The 18,999-nt window shown below is 39.4% G+C and overlaps 1 protein-coding gene across 1 annotated transcript; it reads right to left on the minus strand.

Annotated features, from left to right (window-relative positions):
* Window positions 1–4,086: 4,086 nt before the first annotated feature.
* hsd17b12b (hydroxysteroid (17-beta) dehydrogenase 12b) lies at window positions 4,087–17,515 on the minus strand. The gene is made up of 11 exons (XM_026319917.2): window positions 17,180–17,515; window positions 11,691–11,737; window positions 11,306–11,381; window positions 10,094–10,201; window positions 9,774–9,838; window positions 9,077–9,121; window positions 8,185–8,219; window positions 7,666–7,747; window positions 6,855–6,920; window positions 6,555–6,704; window positions 4,087–5,478 (listed from the first exon to the last, which is right to left on the minus strand). Exons 1-11 carry the CDS (start codon window positions 17,355–17,357, stop codon window positions 5,371–5,373), a joined length of 960 nt encoding a protein of 319 aa, XP_026175702.1. The 5' UTR covers window positions 17,358–17,515; the 3' UTR covers window positions 4,087–5,370.
* Window positions 17,516–18,999: the final 1,484 nt, after the last annotated feature.

Below are 18,999 nucleotides of genomic sequence, written 5' to 3' on the forward strand. Positions count from 1 at the left end.
ATTTTTGATTAATCAATTAGTTGTTTGCTCTGTAAACCACCAGAAAGTAATGAGAATTAGCTATAATCAATTTCCACAACCCAGTGTGATGTTTTGATATATATTTTATTTACTGAGTTTGAGCTGCTTCCCTGTCGTAGACGCTTTAATAATAATAATAATAATAATAATAATAATAACTTTATTCATAAAGAGCGTACAGGTGTTTTATTTTCATGTTACTTTAGATTATGTTTTAGTTTAGTTGGTCTTAGTTTGGCCATTTTAGAAAGAAATACACTGGAAGCCTTGAAATGTTTCCTTAAAAAATACTTAGTTGTTTATCATAGTTGCAGATTGTGATAATTTACTAATGATGATCAATTAAATAACTGACTTGTTCCAGCTTTAAACCTGACCTTGGAAATAGTTTGACAGAAACTTCAAAGTGTGGAGCTTTCAAAAAGTAATAATCCATATTCCATGAAACACAGTGGTCTATGGGCTGTGATGCTGTTTGAGTGAGTGTAGGTGAGTGTAGCTTTAAATGAATGAATGAATTTATTTATTTATTTTCTAATGACATTTTATACATCTCATGCCACTGAGTTATGAAAAGCTCCATCCCACATGACCTGGCCTATGGTGCTCAGTAATATGCACTTCAAAAATGTCTGTCCTCCCCTGTTTCTACACAAAAAGTGATACAAATTTTTCAAATCTACCATATGACCTTTTTCTGCAGCCGGGATATGAAACACAAAATAGGGTCCATTTCATTTTATGATTCTTTTTTCTCAAATGCCCTATTTTCAAGTGTAGTAAAGCTTTACATGGGGGACCAGTTTATCTGGAAAGTAGAGTACTATAGCTGTGAAATATACAGAATACTACATTCAGTCTATTTCTATGTGTAAGGAATAGCTGATCTGAAACTGTTTTAAATAAAGTAAGAATGAGGTCTTAGCAGTTTTTCTACAGTATCCAAGTCTTTGAAATTCCACCAAGACGGAGTTCAAGAAACCCCCCAGTCTGTGGTGGAGGTTAGTGTATTTGCAGCTTTGGTGTGTGCGACGTGCTTCTAGTCCTACAGGTGAAGAAGACTGGGGACAGCAGGACAATGAAGTTATCTTTGTGAATTAAGTCATTACATATATCAGCTCTCTATAAGTTGTTTAATTAGACAGAAAGTCTGTCCGTTGTCCTTGTACTTGCTTGTACTTCCTTTTCCCACAGGCCAGGTAGATGTCATCGTAAATGTGGCCGTCCATCTGTGTTAGCTTTGTAACAGACTGGACAGACTCCAACAACCACAGACACAGAAATATATGTGTACAGAGATGGCGGTTTAGAATTACCATGAAAAATATCATGGCAAAGCAAATCTTATGTCAATGTAAAATAAAAACCTGAGAGTTGAAGGGATTCCTTCGAATAACCTTTTCCTGTGCATCAATGGTTTAACATCTAGCATCAGCAATGGGAGTGGAAATATACAGGCTTCAAGTTTCAGTAAAGCAAAACTGTTTTGACTGATTAGTTTAAAAAAATGAGATAATCTTCTTCAGAAAATATGATTTAGAAAAAATGATTTATTCATTAGTTAATACAAATTGTAAAAGGTTTTATAAATGATTAAACACAATAGTGGTAGACTGAAGTCTGCTGAACCATGGAAAACTTTGACAGGAGAAAAATTGCATCGGACTTTGACCACTGCAGTGATCACTGATTTAACTGATGGAGAGAATAGAATGAAAGATTTGTTCTTTGTTTTCTCCAAATGCTCTCTTGCAAAAAAAAAAAGAGATATTTACATAACAACCAAAAACTGAACAGGCTACAGCTGGCATACAGTCTCCCTAATTGAAATCAATTATACAGCAGACATCTGCAGAGCATATTTTTCAAAAATACACTTTTTTTTGCTGTTTTCTGAAAATCAAGAAATTGAGAAAGTGCAATTCAGTGTATTGAAGAGACAAACAATTTCTTATTGATGTTGTGGTAGCTGCTTCATAACCGGTCTTGCCTTTTAAACAAGAGAGCTTCATATTCTTGAGTGTGCAAAGATGATGCAGACAGAACTTAACTTCATGATAGCAAGGACAGAAGGATGATTTGGTCACAGGAGAACTGACTTACTGAAAAAATAGGAAGGGGAAAAAATACATACATGTAAAAGGTGAAATTTTGTTTTTATTTTGAGGTCTATGGACGACACTGCACGAGTAACATGATCCATGACTGTGTCTTTTGTTTGTTACATGGGAACAGTCAAAGGAAGAATGAATTTATATGGGAATAATATCAGAAACAGCATGAGTGCTTTACAGATCGCAGGTGTTAAGATGCTGTAGGAGAAGAGATTACACTATTGTTTGTGCTATTTAGCCCCAAAAAAGTGTAGCAACAGTGCCACCTCATGGAAAGGCCTGAAAAATTCCAGTGGCACTTTAAAACACAGCATCTAGTGTTGGATTTGAAATACTATTAATAGAATAGATAGAAAGCTCTTTCTTGTAAAGAACAGATCACGAAAAAGATGCAAGTGCATCAGCTTTATAGGTGAATTCCTCAATAACAGCAGCAGGCAATATGAATACTAAGACAGGCAGTAGTGTAAATAATAACAGAAATAACTTAATTAATAATTTGCAGAAAATCACTACACAACATAACAAATTCACTTGGAAAATATCAATGAAATATGCAAAATAGTGGTTGGCTCCCAGCATCCCGACTAGCTCTTCATCCTGCTACAGAGTGGTTATTAGTGTCAGTGCATTCTCCTCCGTTGCCATATATGGTGCCCACCAGTGATGACAGCTTCACCAAAATAACACCACCCACAGAGGTTTTAAGTCAGTACAGTCTGCATTCACAATACTGCAGACATCTGCTGGTCTCCAAGCTGACTGCAGCGACGCCAAATAGGTCAAACATGACACAGTCACGCTAGAACTTCCTCTGAAGGAGCTCATCTGGTGCTTCTCCTCAGGCTCTCCACGGTCTGCAGGAAAGATCGTTGGGCCTGGTCCTCCTCCAGGGTGGAGCAGTCCTCCTCCTCCTCCTCGATGATGCCACACTGCACGCAGCGGAGGCGGGGCTCACGTTGTCCGGCCCTGCAGACACAAGCTGTGGCCAGCGACTGGGGGAACTCCTCCATCACCAAAGGCAGCAGATGGGCAGGGAGGGTGTCCATACTGGTCGCCATGGTGAACAGTGGCCCAAATGGGAGGATAATGAGCTGGAGACAGTCAAGCTCTGTAGTAGCCGTGTTGTAGGATTTAGAGCCTTTTGTTAAAAACTCAGGTGTATCTGATCAGCTGTCTTTCCTGCTTTGTGACAGATGATGCAAAGAAAGGACAAAAAAATTTAAATATGAAACACAATGCTCAATCTCTGAGAGCTGTTTAATATTCAGTCCCGAGGGTTCTGTTAGATGAGAGATGGTTTGAGAGATCGTCTTTTGCTCTTTTTCCAGTCTGCTGTGAAATTTGCTGTGTGCGAGTCAGAGCAAGCCGTGGACTCTGAGCGCCACTGAACTCTCCTTTATATACATCTCTGCAGCCCACTCATTTCTTCCTTTGGGCATCCCTCCACTCACACAGCTCCGCTCCCCTCCTACATCTCCGTGATGACACATTTCCGCAGCTTCCATACCGGTGCACCGGAATAATCTCCCAGAAACTGTTGGCATGGGAACGGGACAGTGATGTTTGGGAGGAAAGAGGCAGAAAGTGAAACAGCAACACATTAGTATGGACTGTAAAAATGACAAGTGACAGTAAAGTTATTATGGGAGCCAACTGATTATAGATTATGTAAGGATTTAACATAAAATATGGGTATGTAAATCCTGGTTGTTTTGGTGTGACACGCAGAGGAAACACATTATATACTTTTACATGTGATATCTGACTTCAGGTCACTCCTATGTTATCTAAAAATGTTCTTTCCAGACCTGTCCACGAATTTAGGATAATATAGTATAAAATTTCTCAACTCCATTCCCCAAGTCTTAAGTTATTTACCCTGATTAGTCCCACAGTGGGGAAATAACAGGTGACACTGAGCTTAAGAAGGCAGAACAGACAGGTGAAGTTATTTTATGAAGCATTATTTATTGATGGCTGAAAACACAAGTGTGACACAGTTTCTTTTCTATAGTTAGTGCATAATACTCACATCCCAGATATCCAGAGTATACCTCTTACCTGATGCTTATTGCTCTTGGGAAAAGCTCTAGCATTAAAACTGACATTGGTCCCCAGCTGCTGTGCTAAACAGTTATTATGAGTGAAGGTACAACTTTTCCATGGGGATTAACACAGTATAACTTAAATCTCTTATCTGTGCCAATATAAACTACTACTCACATACTGTCTGAACACTCATACATGGAGTTTTCAACAGAGAAAGTCAAAGAAATTAATGCAGTTCTACAGCTTTGCATTGGTCTGTACATTTGGTTTGGGCTTATATTTTAGTAAACGCATCAACACAGGTAAATGGATACACACATTGTAATATACACACAATTTTTTTGTTTGTTTGTTTGTTTCATTGAAATTTAAAGAATTTCAGGATAGAAAGTGTGGCCAGATGGAAAGTTATGATTTCAAAAATAAATTTCGTATGTAAACAAAAAAAATATTTTAATTTTCTGCCACAGCTTCTCGCTTCATGCTGGGGATTCACCTTTTTTTAAACAAATGACGTGCAACTCGGTTCAATTTTATGTTGCTTTTTTAACATATCACTACTGCCACTGCTGGTATTCAAAATAAAGGTACAAATGTTATATGCTTTGAAAATTCTGATATGAAGTGAAACAACAATTCAGATGAATTAAGGATGTTATTAATATCACGATAGAAATAGCTGAGAAAAAGCCTTTCTGTCTTATAAACCTTAACAACATATGAAGTGCATCAAAAAGTGTTAACTGGATGTAAGTACAACCACAAGTGGTCTGTTAAACAGCTGTGTTTCCACATGTTTACAGGAGGTTCAAACACACAAACCTCCAACCTCAGATCCAAACTCTAAATTTTAATTTTATGTCTGTCCCTTTTCATGTTGGCTTGAATTTGAATTATTGTTGAAGATGGGGGTTGGGTTTTAGTTTCCATGTTAGTGTTTATTCATGAAAGCTGATCACTCAGTAAGAGGCACCACCAGTATTTTCACACAGCTGTTTGGACTGAATACATGCAACGGCAACTGTGGCCAGATAGTGCCTCAAATCATGGATGACGACGGGTACCAGAGGGGAGATGTTACTCAGATACTGTCACGTTTGCTCTTCTTGGTCCATGATGATGATGATGATGGAAGTCAAACGTTAACACAGCTGCTCCCCTCTGTCTGTTGCTGCCCATCTATCTATCCCTGCTTCTGCTTCTTGAGGTAATGGGCACGCTGGGACAAACCCATCCCCATGATGTAGTTGTTGAGGATCTTGGTAGGGAGCAGAACTGTAGTCACCCAGCCCTACAGAGGGAAATTACATGGTCAGCTGCTGGCATTTACAAATAACAGATTAGCATTCATTATTAATGTCCATCCCACAGGAGGAACAACTGTTACAAGCAAGTCTGTGCAAGAGAAAATTTAGGCAGTTTTGCTGCTTTTATGCCCGTACTCTTCTCAAATTATGCCCAAGTTAAAAGTTATTTTGGTACAAGTCTCTGCAGCAGTGGCATATGTTGCACACAGACTGGAGACCATAAAACTCACACTAATTTTAACACAAACTACAACAATTTAACATTTTGTGTGTAACAACTACACATACATACATAGTTCAAATAACAGCAATAAAATATTTGCAGTTTTAACGTCTTTTGAGGAAAAAAAGAAAAGAGCTGCAAGTTGAACGAGTGATTTCTAAAAATCACATTTTGATTTTTGGTTTTTTGAAGCATCATAAATATTATTCCCATATTCAATTCATTATTAATAGATTCCCAGTTATTTGTATTCCTTCAAGTTAAAAAGGTCGATTGATTCATGTTGATTATTAAAGGTCTTTTGATTGTACAGTTAAAAAACAACATAAAATCTGACTGAACATATGTCAGAGTTTGTGAACATAGACAAAGTGGCAGATTAGAGCATTAATGCAACAACAATGGCACGTTTATGCTGAAAATTATTTATTGACCATCTGTACGCTATAACAGATGGTGCTGTTATTTATAAGTATATCAATAAAGATGATCATTGATATTCAGGTTACACAGTTCAACAGAATCTTACACAACATGGAGGAACTGCAAAGAGAAAATGAGCGTCTCGGTGACCTCCATTAAAATGAAGACACCTTGCTGAAAAAACCGAACTACATTTAATACACTCAGGTTTGTTCTCATATAAATTACCTTTAACTGTTTATCTAGAGAAGACTGCATACATCCTGCACTTTTTCCAGTTTGACCTAGTTATACAGAGGTGCAGTTTGACTACTGAATAAAGCAGAAGCCCAAATCTCATAAGATTTGAAAAATAATACATGGTATCTATTTAAACTGTACTCTCTGCTGCTCTCATTACATACCCAGACCTACCATAATGGCATGGGGAAGGTAGCCGTTGGTCTGGGTCTGCAGCCCTACAGTGTTGAGCTCAGCTGCAACGTAGCGCTCTGGACTGGGCTTGTCCAACGTAGGCCGCCGGATTTTACTCAGCTTGGTTGCTACAAAAAATGGCAAAACACTCTGGGGGGGAAAAAAGAAGAAACCACAGTGGTCACATGTCTAGTTTCATAGCTTAAGCTTACAAAACTATTTTGCTTCAAACTGCATTTTTAACTTTGGTCATGAACTATTTACTTAAAACCAAGGCACTAAGACTGGTTCTTGATTTACCTGGATGATGATGCCTTTGCTCTTGTATTCAGCTTGTAGTCCTCGTGAAAAGAAGTCCACAAATGCCTGTAAGAGACAAGGGAAGGTCAATAAGGCCAGTAAGAAGATAGTGCCACCAAACACCAGCAGCCAAGGGATTTCCATTCTCAAAGAACACGAAAACTGCAGTGCAAAAACCTGCAAAGTGGATATTCACGCAAAAATGGCTCTTGTGTAATAGATTTTCAAAATAACAGCAGTTGAGATCAACTTAGACGACCAATAAATTGAGCATTAAACTAAAGATTCAGATTTGATGGGTTGTAGGTGCACTTTTAAAGTTGCACTGCAGAAACTGGGATTTAGTAGATAAACATGACCCAGTATTAAGACACCATTAAATTAATCAGCTGAAACTGAGAACAGCAGGCTGGTTTTAAACTAATAAACACACATGAGACAGTAATAAAACATTATGACACCACATGCTCCTATAAACATTTTTAATTGGTGCACTACCTCGGGACACCAGTTAGTCACTGACTTATTTATATGCAACAATTAAAACAGCAAATATGAACAAAGATGAGCCCTCCCTTTATCACCACATCTATATACTACATGCTGAACCAACATCTGTCATTACTGGTAGACAGGGTCATGCTCGGTTTAAGATGAATAGATTAGAAAAACATGATCCAGAACATGAGAACAAAGATGGATGTCCACTCACGGACCAGTGTTTATGGTGAAGATGTAAACCGTTATTGATGCATCTGTAGAGAACACACCAGCTGACACTTAAAGAAAAGGTCACAGGTATTGCAGCTACCTTGGAGGCTGAGTAGATAGTAAGGAGAGGAACAGGGTACATCCCACTGCCTGAGGAGATGTTGAGGATGGCCCCCTTCTTCCTGGAAACACAGGAAGAGAAGCACATGATATTTTACTCTCAAAATAAACCTAAGATGTGAAAGGAAAGGGAAAGGAAATATTTCACTGTGAGATCAATCCCAGGATAACGATGGGACACCATGGTACTGTGTGTAGCAAGCGGAGCCAAAAACAGTGCTTGTTACATTTCAAAAAAGAGCCGGCACATATTTGATAAGATGAAAGACACAGTAACATCAATGGCTAAATATTTACAGTCTGATGACATTTTTGCTCCAGTCTGTGATGTTTTCATACAATATTCAGTCCAAGCTACAAGTAGCTTAGATATTCAAACTGAATAAACTGGTTGTAATGCAGACTTTATGATCTATCGCAGCATGATTATCAAAATTACAGATGGTACTGTACGTACTGTACAAACAAATCACTTACTCCTGAAGTCAGACAGACTCACCTCTCCAGCATTCGAGGTAAAACAAGACGTGTCATCTAGAAAAACAGTGGAAAGGGAAACAGGGAGAGAAGGTGACAAGTGGTATAAACAGACTAAAAGCATTACGCAGACAGAAAAGGAAAAAAAAATAAAAAAAATCTATTAATGCTGTTGGGTTGTCGACAAGTACGTAGAAGTGTGAGTCCACGTTTGTAAGTGTGTGTGTTGGGGGGTGTTATGTGTGTTCAGGGAGGACAGACAAAGAGAGAAAGGAAATGATAACGATAGCGAAGGGAACACTTTGAAAAAAATATTGAATGACATAAATTAAGTGTTAAGAGAGTGGGTGGACTTTAGCTGCTGCTCTGGGAACTACCAAACATGGAGAACAGGGACGGAAGTGACTTGCTATGCTTTATTTCACACTGTGTTGTGTTGTATTGTGTTGTGTTGTATTGTGTGTGTGTTTTATTGGTCTGTGGGACAACAATGCTGGATCTCAAACAATGCCAGGCATTTGATTCCAATTGCACAAACATAATTACTCAGACGTCACATGGAGACATTTAGTCCAGGTCTACAGAGTCTTGTGCAGACTGGGACACAACCATATATTTAAGACTATATATTTCTGCTAAGGTTCTCCAGGTTGACTATGCAACAGTTTGTGACAACATTTTCACACTCCTTACACTTTTATTTTATTTTTGCAGCACCCACGTGCGCAAAGCAAAATCTTTCTACCCATCCAGACACAAAGAAATAATCACTGGCAAAGGTGAATCTGCTAAACATCAACTTGAATGGAAAACACTTAGTTATAAAGTTTGTTGTGTTCTGTTTTTCACATTAAAAGGTCCTTTTCTGGTGACCGGTGTCTCACTGCGTCACTATTTTAAGGAGTTACACTCACCTGGCACACGGAGGTTATGTTAATATTGACCAAAGTGTCGATGAACTGAAAGGAGAACAGGACAATTACTACAACTGGGATAAAATCATTTGGCAAAGGCTTTTCACCTTAAACTGAGACTCTGTAACTTCTGGAAAAGGAAATAATACATGTCTTCTCTTATAAGAAAAAAGTTCAGTTTGGTAGATGTGGCTGTGTCTCAAGCATCACTGGTGCAGTTTGCTGACTTTATGACTCTTGTTACACAATGTTTTTACATTGTCCAGTTTATGTCCAATTTGTGCCCCTTGTGGCCACTATTCAACAAAAATGACACAGGTAAAATAAATAATAATTAATATTATCAATATCAAATATTTGATAAGGTCTTACTACTACTTTTGTGCAGTTTTTTGTCTGAAGCTTGGTTCGTTGACACAAGGGCTCTTTTGTCTATTCATGGTGTTACAGAAAACTGATCAACCATCTAATCAGACGGTAAAACGATCCATTAGTCTAATTGGAATGTATCCAGTCTGTAGCAGAGCTAGATTGATCAAACCTGAATGAAAGACATAAAATGATATTAACTTTCTATTCTTTTTATTGCTTTCTTCCTCACAGGCTTGTAAACGGTTTTACAGATATTTTACTCTGGTATGGTTTAATCAATCTGTACTTTCATAGCAAAAGAAATAACAATGAAGCTTTGACTTACAGTGTCAAGATTGGGGATGCTGAGGAAGAATTCAGGGTAGGCGTAAGACATTCCAACATTGTTAACTGTTAAGGGAAAAATAAAGGATAAACATGGAATTCAATGGTAATTCCTCTGTCCTGTCTTAGGAGGGCAGCAAAGGGCTGAAGAAATCAGGACATATTAGCCTCTATGAAGAAAACACACATTTATCATGATGTTTTATATAGCATTCCTGATGTCCGTCAGCCTTGATTCAGACTGAATTTGCCATTTCAAATGACCAGGCTAATTAAATGTCATGAAAAGTGAGGTGGCCTAAGCGCTGACTACAGCCTTACCCAACACTCCAATCTCCAGGCCTGCAAGTCCATCTTCAATCCTGGAGTAGATATCCAGAGCACTGAAGTCTGCTGCGATCGTTTTGGTCTCCACACCACATTTGCTTGCTGATGGTACAAGTATATAAACCAGAATCCACTGTTGACATGTTTAAAGCATTACCAGCTTTTTTTTTTTTTTTTTTTTTTTTACAAATAGAGCAGGTATAGTTGTGCAGAGGGGAAAAAAAAAAAGTTATTAAAACCTGAAATAACCTTTCATCATCACTAAAGATATCTTTCCCTTAAGAGAAGACTTTCATTTCATTGCACACGTTCACTTACAGCAGGAGGCTTTTCTGCCTCATAACCAAAAGCACAAGGGTCCTGCTGGATCTCCATTCAGAAAAGGCTCCCTTGTGTAAAACATGCAATTCAAAGCATTATCATTTAGTCATTTAGCCCTACTGGACTATCACACTGTGCAATATGGATACAGCACTTCAGGTTCACGTAAAATGAGAACGTACAGCTGCATGGATCATTAAGATTAAACTCCAGTATAACAGTTGTCGTACTTAACACATGGACTCTATCAATCTTCTGCCTTCACACCACAGGAAGTGCTGATTTCCCTTGACTACAAGATGTAGGGTGGATTACATAAAGTCATTCGGACCAAAGTACAGCTTGTACCTGCCTTGTGGCTGTGTGTGCGTGTGTGTGCGCGTGCATGTGTGCGTGTGTGTAGCCACACCCTCTTTGCTCTCTCCCTCTCCTTCCTCCAGCAGGTATCCTGAGCAGCTGCACCTTGTTGGCAATCAGGAGCCAAGGTATAAATGCTGCAGGGCGAAGTTTGAACAAGCTTTTTGGTTTTTGTTTTTCCAAGTTGAGAGTAGGCCAAGCTAACAGTGTGACGTCAGTGTTGGTTGCTGAACATTTTGAACTTTTTCTGATTTAGTGGTGGTACACCCAGCATGTGGCTGATGGTTTGTTTTTTTTGTTGTTGTTGTAGTTGCCTAGTTTACTATTCAACCTGTCTCTTAACTGTTTCTGACCTGCAATTTACGTTCATTGTTGCCTCCCTGTCCTCACCTGCACAAGACAGGGAATGTAACAACTGCATTCATTTTCCACATCTGGCAACATGTTACATGCATTTGCACAAAAAGTAACAAGAAAGGAAAAAAAAAAAACAGACACACACAGACATTAAACACTCATAAAACTCACAAATTGCCTTGGACACATCATCCAGTCTCTCCTGAGAACGGCTGATCAACACAATGGCAAAGCCTCTGCGGGCAAGCTGTAAACACACAGAAAACAAGGCAGCATGTGCACTTCAACACATTGCAAACACACAGGTGATACAAGTCATTACTTTAGAGGGTCGTAATTGTCTTCCTGTATAAATTACTTTAAGATTCGTAAGATCACTTAAGCAGTTCTGCTTAATCACGCCTGCTTTACAGATATGGAGATGCAGAAGATTCAGTGCATTAAATAAAAAGTGTCTGACAGCAACGGAGAGTTTGAAAATTGGCCCAACTCCTCCTAGTTTCAGTGTGACCCACTGTTCTCAGCCAAGAGTCTATCAATTTCCAAGGAATGTTACCTCCTCTGCATAAGCTTTCCCGATTCCATCTGTAGCTCCTGTCACAACTAGAAGGGGAAAAAAGGACAAATATAGAAGGAATTAGCAGGAAAAGGTATATAAAGGTATACAGAAACACAGAAACAACACAGCATGTTCTAAATTAAATGATGAAAACAAAGAATTTGATAAAGCAGGTTGTGCTTCTCAATAATCACTGGAAAATCACAGGACAATGGTATTAATATATAGAGAATATGCCAGCATCACTCAATGCTGTGTCTGATTGTGGGGAAAAATCCTCTATGGGCAAACATCACACACACACACACACGTGAGACCTGGAAATTTAATTATGACCAAACCTGCAGCATTAATCTGCTGCTGCAACAGCCTCTTCAAAAAAAAAAAAAAAAATCAGAACCTGCCTGCAGGATTTGCTCTGATTCAGACAGCCCACCATTTCAGCACCAACATAAGGAAAACTAAGCAGCACTAGCCACTATCGCTGAACAGACAAAAAGCACCACCTAAGGGAAATGTATGAGGGCAGGAATCAAGCGATAAGGGTGTCAGAGTTGTAGACTGACTTGAGTGATAGACAGAAAAAGCTTTAGAAAAATAAAGTAAATTGACTTTCCAAAGTAAAGGGCTGAATGTCAGTGTAGAGAGATGAACTGCAGGACAAGGTACATGAAGGGAGCAGCTGAGGTGAATAAGGACAAAGAGAGAGAGAGGGAGAGTGAGAGTGAGGTCCTCTCTATCAGTGGCAGTCAGGCGAACGGATGCCCTGGAACTGCCTGGCACAAACAGCAACAGCAGCAGTAGCAGTGGCCTATTTTTAGCAACTCCCATATTTTAGAAGAAACTATTCATCACACCTCTAGCTAAATATAACAAAGTAGATGGGAGTGGGATGGAGAACAGAGTGTTATAATATGTCCCTGTGTAACCTGTAAAAGCCTGGCTTAAAGAACAATATTCATCCTATTGTTGCGTCTGTTTTTGAGAAGTACTGGTGAAAGTGAAGTACACATAAGATGGAAGTAGAGAACTATACACTGGTTAGGTCAAACTACATCAGTCCGGCTGGGTGCACTGAGCAGCACAGGCTCTAGGGTCTGCTAGCGGGGCTTTTAGACTGTTAGGGTTATTAAATACTACATGCACAGTGCTCCAGCATAAGTGCAACTCCTACTCAAAACAAACTTTAGTACCTGGGACCAGTCATACCCAAAGTTAACATTACAATGACACTAATGGCAATACAATGTAATCCAGCAGGAAGGTGTGTCTGCAGGTGATTGGCCAATGAAGCGTGTTGCAAGACAAGTTGAGCCATGAACCTTTTTCCAGAAGGTTCATTGCCGTGGTCTCACGGAAATGACTACAGGGACAGTCGTCATGATGATGTGAATACAGCCTTATCACACACAGAACTGGTTGGTATTTTTAGTCACACATGCCATATAATTTAAGTTAGGGATGCACCAATCAAACTTTCTCTCCTAACTCTTTAACTGATGCCAAATCTGGTATGTTGACTTAGTGCTTTCATGATGAAATCAAATGTTTTCTTTACATGGTGTATTTCTGTTTGAGATTTCAGACGGATGCGGTATATTATGATTATGACAATACACTACACACCTGATCTTTGTTTTTCATGAAGTGTACTGCTTGTGCTGCAACATCTACTACAAATATCCCTGCATCAATGAGTTTAGGTCCCTCTCTGTACCCATCTCCCCTTTGTACGAGCTTTCTGAGTACAGATGATGCTAAGGTGCTGAGCATCCTCTAGGGCTGCAGCAGAGCCAAACAGAAGGGAGCGGGGGTGGAAAGAGGAAAGAAAATGACAAACACGAACATGGGGGGTCCTGGGGCCAGCTAAAAAAATAGCACAGAGAAGAGGAGGAGCCAGTGAGAGAGAGTCTGCGGGCTAAATGATGAGGGAAACATATGCTGGATTATTTTTAGTTATTTTAAGAATGAACTGTTTTGCAGTCAGAAAAAAAAGCTTTTACAGCTGAATGCATGTTCCATTCACTCAAATAAAACAAGCTCTATTTTAGGAACTGCTGTCTTTGGCGAATGTAGGTCAGACTGGCTCGGTGTTCTGATGATAGCGCTACTATGTGCTGCCATTTGGGTGCAGGCTTTGACAGCCCACATCAATTTATTTTGAACAAGATTGAAGGACCAGTACTACATTAGTTTTAACGTTGTCTGCACCCACATGGTAGAACCTGTTTTCCAATATATCTGAACAAAACACAGTATGCCTATTCCATTTCTTGCATATCAGGCTCAGATCATCAGTGGCTCTACCAAGATGCAGCTGCTTCTCTGGACAAGCAAAAATGTAATAATCCTTGTTCGGGCCCATTTACTTTTAGCATTTTGTACTGCAGGTTTAATCTTTAATGGATAAAACTATATTCTGTCCACATTTACACACATGAACTATCGAGATAAAGTAAAAACATGCTTTTAGATTTCTTTCTTCTGTAATTATTGTAAAGATCCAAAACTATATCTACCTGCATTAAGACCCTTAATTCAGTGCTTTGGCTTCAAGTCGGGTTCAGGTTTGTAATTGTCACACATGCAATGACACACACATATGGGAAAATTAAAAATGATCGCACCAGTCCAGAAACTGAATTTGAAGCATATAAACAAAGTCTACCCTGGTGCATGATGAATGAGGCCCAGCTGAGACATTTCTGCACTCAGAAGGTTGTATTCTACAGTGTCGACACTAGATGCCTCTAATCGTTCACATTTTACACACTGCTCCTTTAAAACATACAGGGAAACTGATGGTCCTATTCTTCATAGACCCTGTGCAACATAGAACAGACATTAAGGGCTGATACTGAAAGCTTTAAACTAAGAATAAATGATTGTTGGTAGAGCAACTCTGCTCAGGCTGATTAAAAATGAAAAGAACTGTTAGTTGCAAACCTGCATATTAACAGGTTGACAGGTGTTGGTCATTAAACAAACAAAGCAGGATCATGAAAATGCACACAATGAACAAGATGCAATATTATAACACCAGTACATTATTAATAATTGAACTATGATCTCAACAAGATGCAGTGGGTTTAGGATACCACAACAATGGCTTTATGTAATGCTCTTCCTCTCTCACGCACAAGTGAGATGTGAGCCAAAATCCCAAAGATCCTACATCCCATGTGAGACTCATTTATGAATGGCTCTAGTCCTGTTACATAATCAGGCCACGCTCTCAATCAAGTCCACTTCAGGGAGACAAAGCTTGTGAATGAAAGAAGCAGCTGAGGTTAACAGCCTGCACTGCCTCGTTGCATATTCTGAATCATTTTGCATGTGTAATCCAAAAATAAAAGCCCATCTGATGCATTTCCAATTTTAGCTGCACCCAAAAAGATCAAAGGCAACTTCAGTCCGTATCCTCAAAACATTTGGGTTTCTCCAGCAGCCTGATGTGACTGCGACTACACAGGCTGAAACACACTGCAGAGAACCTACAATTCAATTATGATCCTCTCATTTACTGTGATTCAAGACTTTGATTAAAATGTTAAAATAGTGAGTGGTCAGTTGTCCAAGTAAAAAGATAAACACACACATAAAAAAGAATTTTGATTGTTGGAATAAACCTCATTTACTGTGAAACACACAGGACCAAGTACATTCAAGTATGTTTATCATTAGTCAGAAAAAAACATCTAATACCAGTGGTCTACCTGGTTATTGGTGTCATGATGTGAGTGAACCCTGAACACCAGACTCGCCAACATTCAAGCAACCCCAGCTGTCTGTTCAAACTTCAAGGTTCAGCCGGTGAGCAGGGTGGCCAGATGGAGAGCGTTCAGTCTGATTTGATAATCCCCTCGAACCACAATCCAGTCACAAGCTTTACTACACCCGATGACGTCGTGCTGATCGCTGCCTGCCCCTGCTCAGTTTTCTTTTCCAAACTAACACGGCTGATGCTTGTCCTTACAAACACCAGGAGACTGGACCATATCACACCAGTTCTCAGACCACTACACTGGCTTCCCGTTAGTCAAAGGATAGATTTTAAAATCTTATTGCTAGTTTATAAAGCACTAAATGGTTGTGGACCAAAATATATTCAGTTCCCTATGAGGTTTCCAGACCCCTCAGGTCATCTGGGACAGGTCTACTGTGTGTTCCCAGAACCAGAACCAAACAAAGTGAAGCAGCATTCAGTCACTATGCTCCTCACTTGTGGAACAAACTTCCTGAACACCTGAGGTCTGCTCAAACTGTCAGCTCATTCATATCAGGACTGAAAACTCTGTTGTTTACTGCTGCCTTCGAATAATTGTTCATCCTTGTTTTCTTAATGTGCTTTTATGTTTTATTTTAATTTACTTTACTTGATTTAAATTTATTTTATGTTGAATGTCTTTATTTTTAAATGCTCTTTTCAATGCTTTTAATGTAATTATATGCCTTGTAAAGCACTTTGAATTGCGTAGTGTATGAAAGGTGCTATACAAATAAATTTGCCTTTGCCTTGAGCAAAGACACACTGTGTAACCAGTATGTAACTGTGTAACCAGTATGTGACTGTGTAACCAGTATGTGACTGCCAGATTATTAAACCTGTTGTTGCAACATAGGTGTGACAAGGTGCGGCGGCACAGCACGGTCCATGTGGTTGATGATGTGCTCAGGAAAATAAAAACGACTTTGTAAAAGAAATATTTCTGATTGTAATTAGACCAGTGGAGGGTTGTTACAAAAAAAAGCAGAGCTGCTGGAAACACCAACCAGGAGAGTCAGAGATTTTAAGCATTTAAAAGCTTTTATGTCTAACTAGCTCTTAATGTCAAAATTACTTATTTATGATTAAAAGCCTAAAAAGAATAATCACACTGCTCGTACTGTTTTATCGATCAGATATGATACAAACATGCAGATAATCACATGAGAGAAGCTGGAATCAGCATGTATTTTTACATTATTGCTTCACAAATGCCTCAAATGATTCATCAATTAACAAAACTGTCACTGATCAACTTTCTTTTGATCACTAATCAATATATGGGCTGATCGAAGCAGTTTGAGGTTTGATTCTGTGGATTAGAGACACTTTGATATTTGTCCTTAATGCTGTCAGTCTGATTTCACGTCTCAACTGGTCTAGTGCTCAAGAGACGCTTCGTTTCCTTCAGGTTCAGATTTTAGTTGATGCACATTTGAGCCAACTCGAATCTATAAACTGTAACTAATGGCTCTATTTACTGACACAGATTATAAGTCATTGATAATATCAGGTTTCATGTTGTAGGAGGATATCAGGGCCAAAGCTTATTAATATTCTGCACCATAATAATTACAACTACACACTTGATGGGATATTATGAAGGATTTAATAATCATTTGTTGTTTATAAGTGACTGGTGTTTTTATTATAACATTTAAAACCCACTGCTTCCATCACCTGAATGAATTAGGGCGCCAGCAAAGCGTCATTTTCTCACCTGCCCATTTCCCCAGGTTGGCGGGCGATACGAGCCGTCCATTGCCCAGCACCCACACCCGGATCGCGGACAGCAGCCGGTACACGGAGCGCACAGACAGCCAGGCCGCGGTCAGAGCGCCGAGCCAGAACAGCGGCGTCTCCACGGCCCGAAACACGACTTCTCCGCTGAAAGACATGCCTGCTGGGCTGGCCTCTCCGTCCGTGGTACCTGACGACACCGACGCGTGGACTTAAGAGCTCTATCAACCAGGAAGTAATAGATTAGTAATAAGTGCTCAAAGTGCAAATTCACGCGTCGAAGGATTCAGGAAATCCGCATCAGCGCTCGAGTGTCTGTGATTGATCTATTTTCTTCTTCCTTTTAAGTTTTAAGCGCAAATCGCCAAGAATCAGAGCTTTACTGCCACCTACTGTTTATATTTTATTCTGTCTCTATTTCATCATAGTGTTGGTTTTGAAATAGTTATTTTGCCTTAAAATGTCATCTCTTTATATATTCTATGGATTTATGTTTGTTCTAACGCTGATTCTGTCTATATTTATATTTATTGATTATTGACACTGAGCACTACCATCAAACTAATCACCTCTTCTATACCTGGTCTGTCTGCCACTGGGCTTGTATTATGTACATGCACAACAATAGTATTAGTATTATTATCATCATCATTATTATTATTAATATTGTTATTATTATTAATATCATATGTCAAGCCTGCAACCAGAACCTACTGGGGAAAATTACTCTTTTGGGAATATTTGTATAACAATATGCTTAGACTTTGTTACTGTTTTAGTTTTTATGAAATGCTGCCTGTATATATAGTGTTTGAATCAATGTTCTCTTTCAGGGCAGTATGGTGGTTTAGTGGTTAGCACTGTTGCCTCACAGCAAGAAGGTTCCTGGTCTGAAACCCATCAGGGGCCTTTCTGTGTGGAGTCTGCATGTTCTCCCTGTGCTTGTGTGGGTTTTCTCCAGGTACTCTGGTTTCCTCCCACAGTCCAAAAACATGTATGTCAGGTTGATTGGTGACTCTAAATTGCCCATAGGAGTGAGTGTGAGTGTGTGAGGTTGTTTGTCTCTATGTGGCCCTGTGATGGACTGGGGACCTGTCCAGGGTGGACCCCTGCCTTTCACCCAAAGAGAGCTGGGATAGGCTCCAGCAGGTCCCTGTGACCCTGGTTAGGACTAAGTGGGTCTAGATGATGCATAATGTCTTCATTCAAACTTCACTCCATCTATCACTATGTGAAGTGCCGTCCCTCGTTATAACCATGTGCAGGCCTGTACACAGCATTCTCCTATTCCTACTGGATTTTCAATGTGGCCACTCTGGTGTTTAGATTATTGCATCAGTTTTACTTGAAGCTTTTCATTGAGAAAGTTCTGCAGCTCTTATCTTTTGTTGGTTTTCTGACATTGTTCTGTCTTAACTTACATGCAAACACAGTCAAGTGTCCTTGTGGGTGGTTAGCTAGGTACCATTTATTTCATCATGGTCCCTGCTGCACAGGCATTTTCCACAATAAAGTCTTTTTGGCCACAATCTCAGCCTGCCTTTTTGGTTTTCATGAGGAAGTTTATAAAGGGAGCCCACCGGCTGCAGCCCGTGTGAGCAGTTAGTCCCTTCTTGGGATGTGCCTATGGTTTTAGAGGCCCCTCTCATGTTTGCCTTTTAAGACACTAGTTAAAGGGACTGTCCCTCTTTCTGGCTTTGACATCAGCCAAATGAATATATGAATTATACACTTTGTCTGTGCACGCATGCTGGTTACAGTTTTCTCCTGACTCTGGGAAAGTCCTATTGTATCCTAACT

Source organism: Mastacembelus armatus, chromosome 3 (genome assembly GCF_900324485.2).
Source record: "Mastacembelus armatus chromosome 3, fMasArm1.2, whole genome shotgun sequence".
Lineage (NCBI taxonomy): Eukaryota > Metazoa > Chordata > Actinopteri > Synbranchiformes > Mastacembelidae > Mastacembelus > Mastacembelus armatus.

What these genes read in the sequence shown, in the direction of transcription:
- hsd17b12b (XM_026319917.2), bottom strand. Translation starts at nt 17,357, where the DNA reads ATGTCTTTCAGCGGAGAAGTCGTGTTTCGGGCCGTGGAGACGCCGCTG. An exon ending in GCATCCCCAATCTTGACACT is followed by an intron (nt 9,122 to 9,773) that starts GTAAGTCAAAGC and finishes TTCTCCTTTCAG; the next exon opens with TTCATCGACACTTTGGTCAA. An exon ending in ACATAACCTCCGTGTGCCAG is followed by an intron (nt 8,220 to 9,076) that starts GTGAGTGTAACT and finishes CTGTTTTTCTAG; the next exon opens with ATGACACGTCTTGTTTTACC.